Source organism: Bison bison, unplaced genomic scaffold (assembly GCF_000754665.1).
Source record: "Bison bison bison isolate TAMUID 2011002044 unplaced genomic scaffold, Bison_UMD1.0 scf7180017864265, whole genome shotgun sequence".
Taxonomy (NCBI): Eukaryota; Metazoa; Chordata; class Mammalia; order Artiodactyla; family Bovidae; genus Bison; species Bison bison.
In genome coordinates this window covers 82,180-83,222 of record NW_011494837.1, presented here as the reverse complement: position 1 = coordinate 83,222, position 1,043 = coordinate 82,180, and the positions used below count along the sequence as shown (strand labels likewise).

Below are 1,043 nucleotides of genomic sequence, written 5' to 3'. Positions count from 1 at the left end.
TATTCTACTTTATTTGGTCCCTGGTGATCCTGCTTCATATGGATTCAATTCTCATGTGACACAGAGAAATAAACTGAAGAGGAAAGAAATGAAGAAGCATGTGAAAGGAGTTAAAACTCTGAAGGGCAGGCCAAACCATATGAGATGCTCTTAACTCAGTGTGCTTCTATAAGGAGATAAAAGTAAGTTATTTCTACTGTCTATAATGCCTTTTAAGACCCTTTTTAGCTGTGTCTGTTTGTTGCTGGGTAACTGAAAAGCTTCACTAATTCAGGAAGCTAAGAGTTCAGACTGAATGACAAAGTTGGGATGGGTATGGGAAGAAGAGAAGTTGCAGAATAGGAAGGAAATGGTCTCAATCTTCCTAAAATTAAAAAAAAAAAAGAAGTTTGTAAGGTAAAGAAGTCAGTAGTGTATAACATTTATTTAAATGTGTTGTTAACCTGAAAGGGTTTTAAATGTATATTATCAAAGTTCAAATAATGTCAATAGCATGATATCATAGTTCCCAATGTGTTGGTGGCACAGACATGAAAATGAGCAAAATTCTGAATATTTTCTGTCTTAAAAGTCCTTGAAAGTTGGCTTTTTTCACACTGCATATTGTTTAAGTATGCTAAGTGATACATTTCCAGACCCATGTCCACCCTTTTCTCAACACTGAAATTCCACACACACTCCTATTGATTCCACTCAGGCCCACACCTTCAAAATTATCAGCATCTGTGGCAGTGGCAGGGGCCGGCGGGGCGCTGGGCAGGGAGGCGCGGGCTGCATTGCTTAGAGTAAGGATCAAGCCTTAATGCCCCCAAGGGTAATCAGAGCGAAGTACTTTGGGCTAGGAAACCAGACTGTGGGATAGCTACCATGCGAAAAGCCCTAAGACACCGCCAGGCCCGCACACAGAACAAAGGGCTGAACAGAACTAGCCCGCTGCAGACAATCCCCTGCTGGTGACAGGCAGCCAGAGCCAGAAGGGGGCAATCACAGCCCAAGAGAGACATTATCTACCAAACTGCAAGCAGGCTTCTTTGCTAACTAAG

The 1,043-nt window shown here is 42.2% G+C and overlaps 1 protein-coding gene across 1 annotated transcript in view; it reads left to right on the top strand.

Annotated features, from left to right (window-relative positions):
- Positions 1-803, top strand: part of LOC104994738 (olfactory receptor 5H1-like) — a 1,453-nt gene extending 650 nt beyond the window's left edge. Inside the window, exon 2 of the mRNA XM_010848391.1 lies at positions 698-803. Coding sequence (XP_010846693.1) covers positions 698-803 — 106 coding nt within the window. The remainder of the gene's footprint in view (positions 1-697) is intronic.
- Positions 804-1,043: the final 240 nt, after the last annotated feature.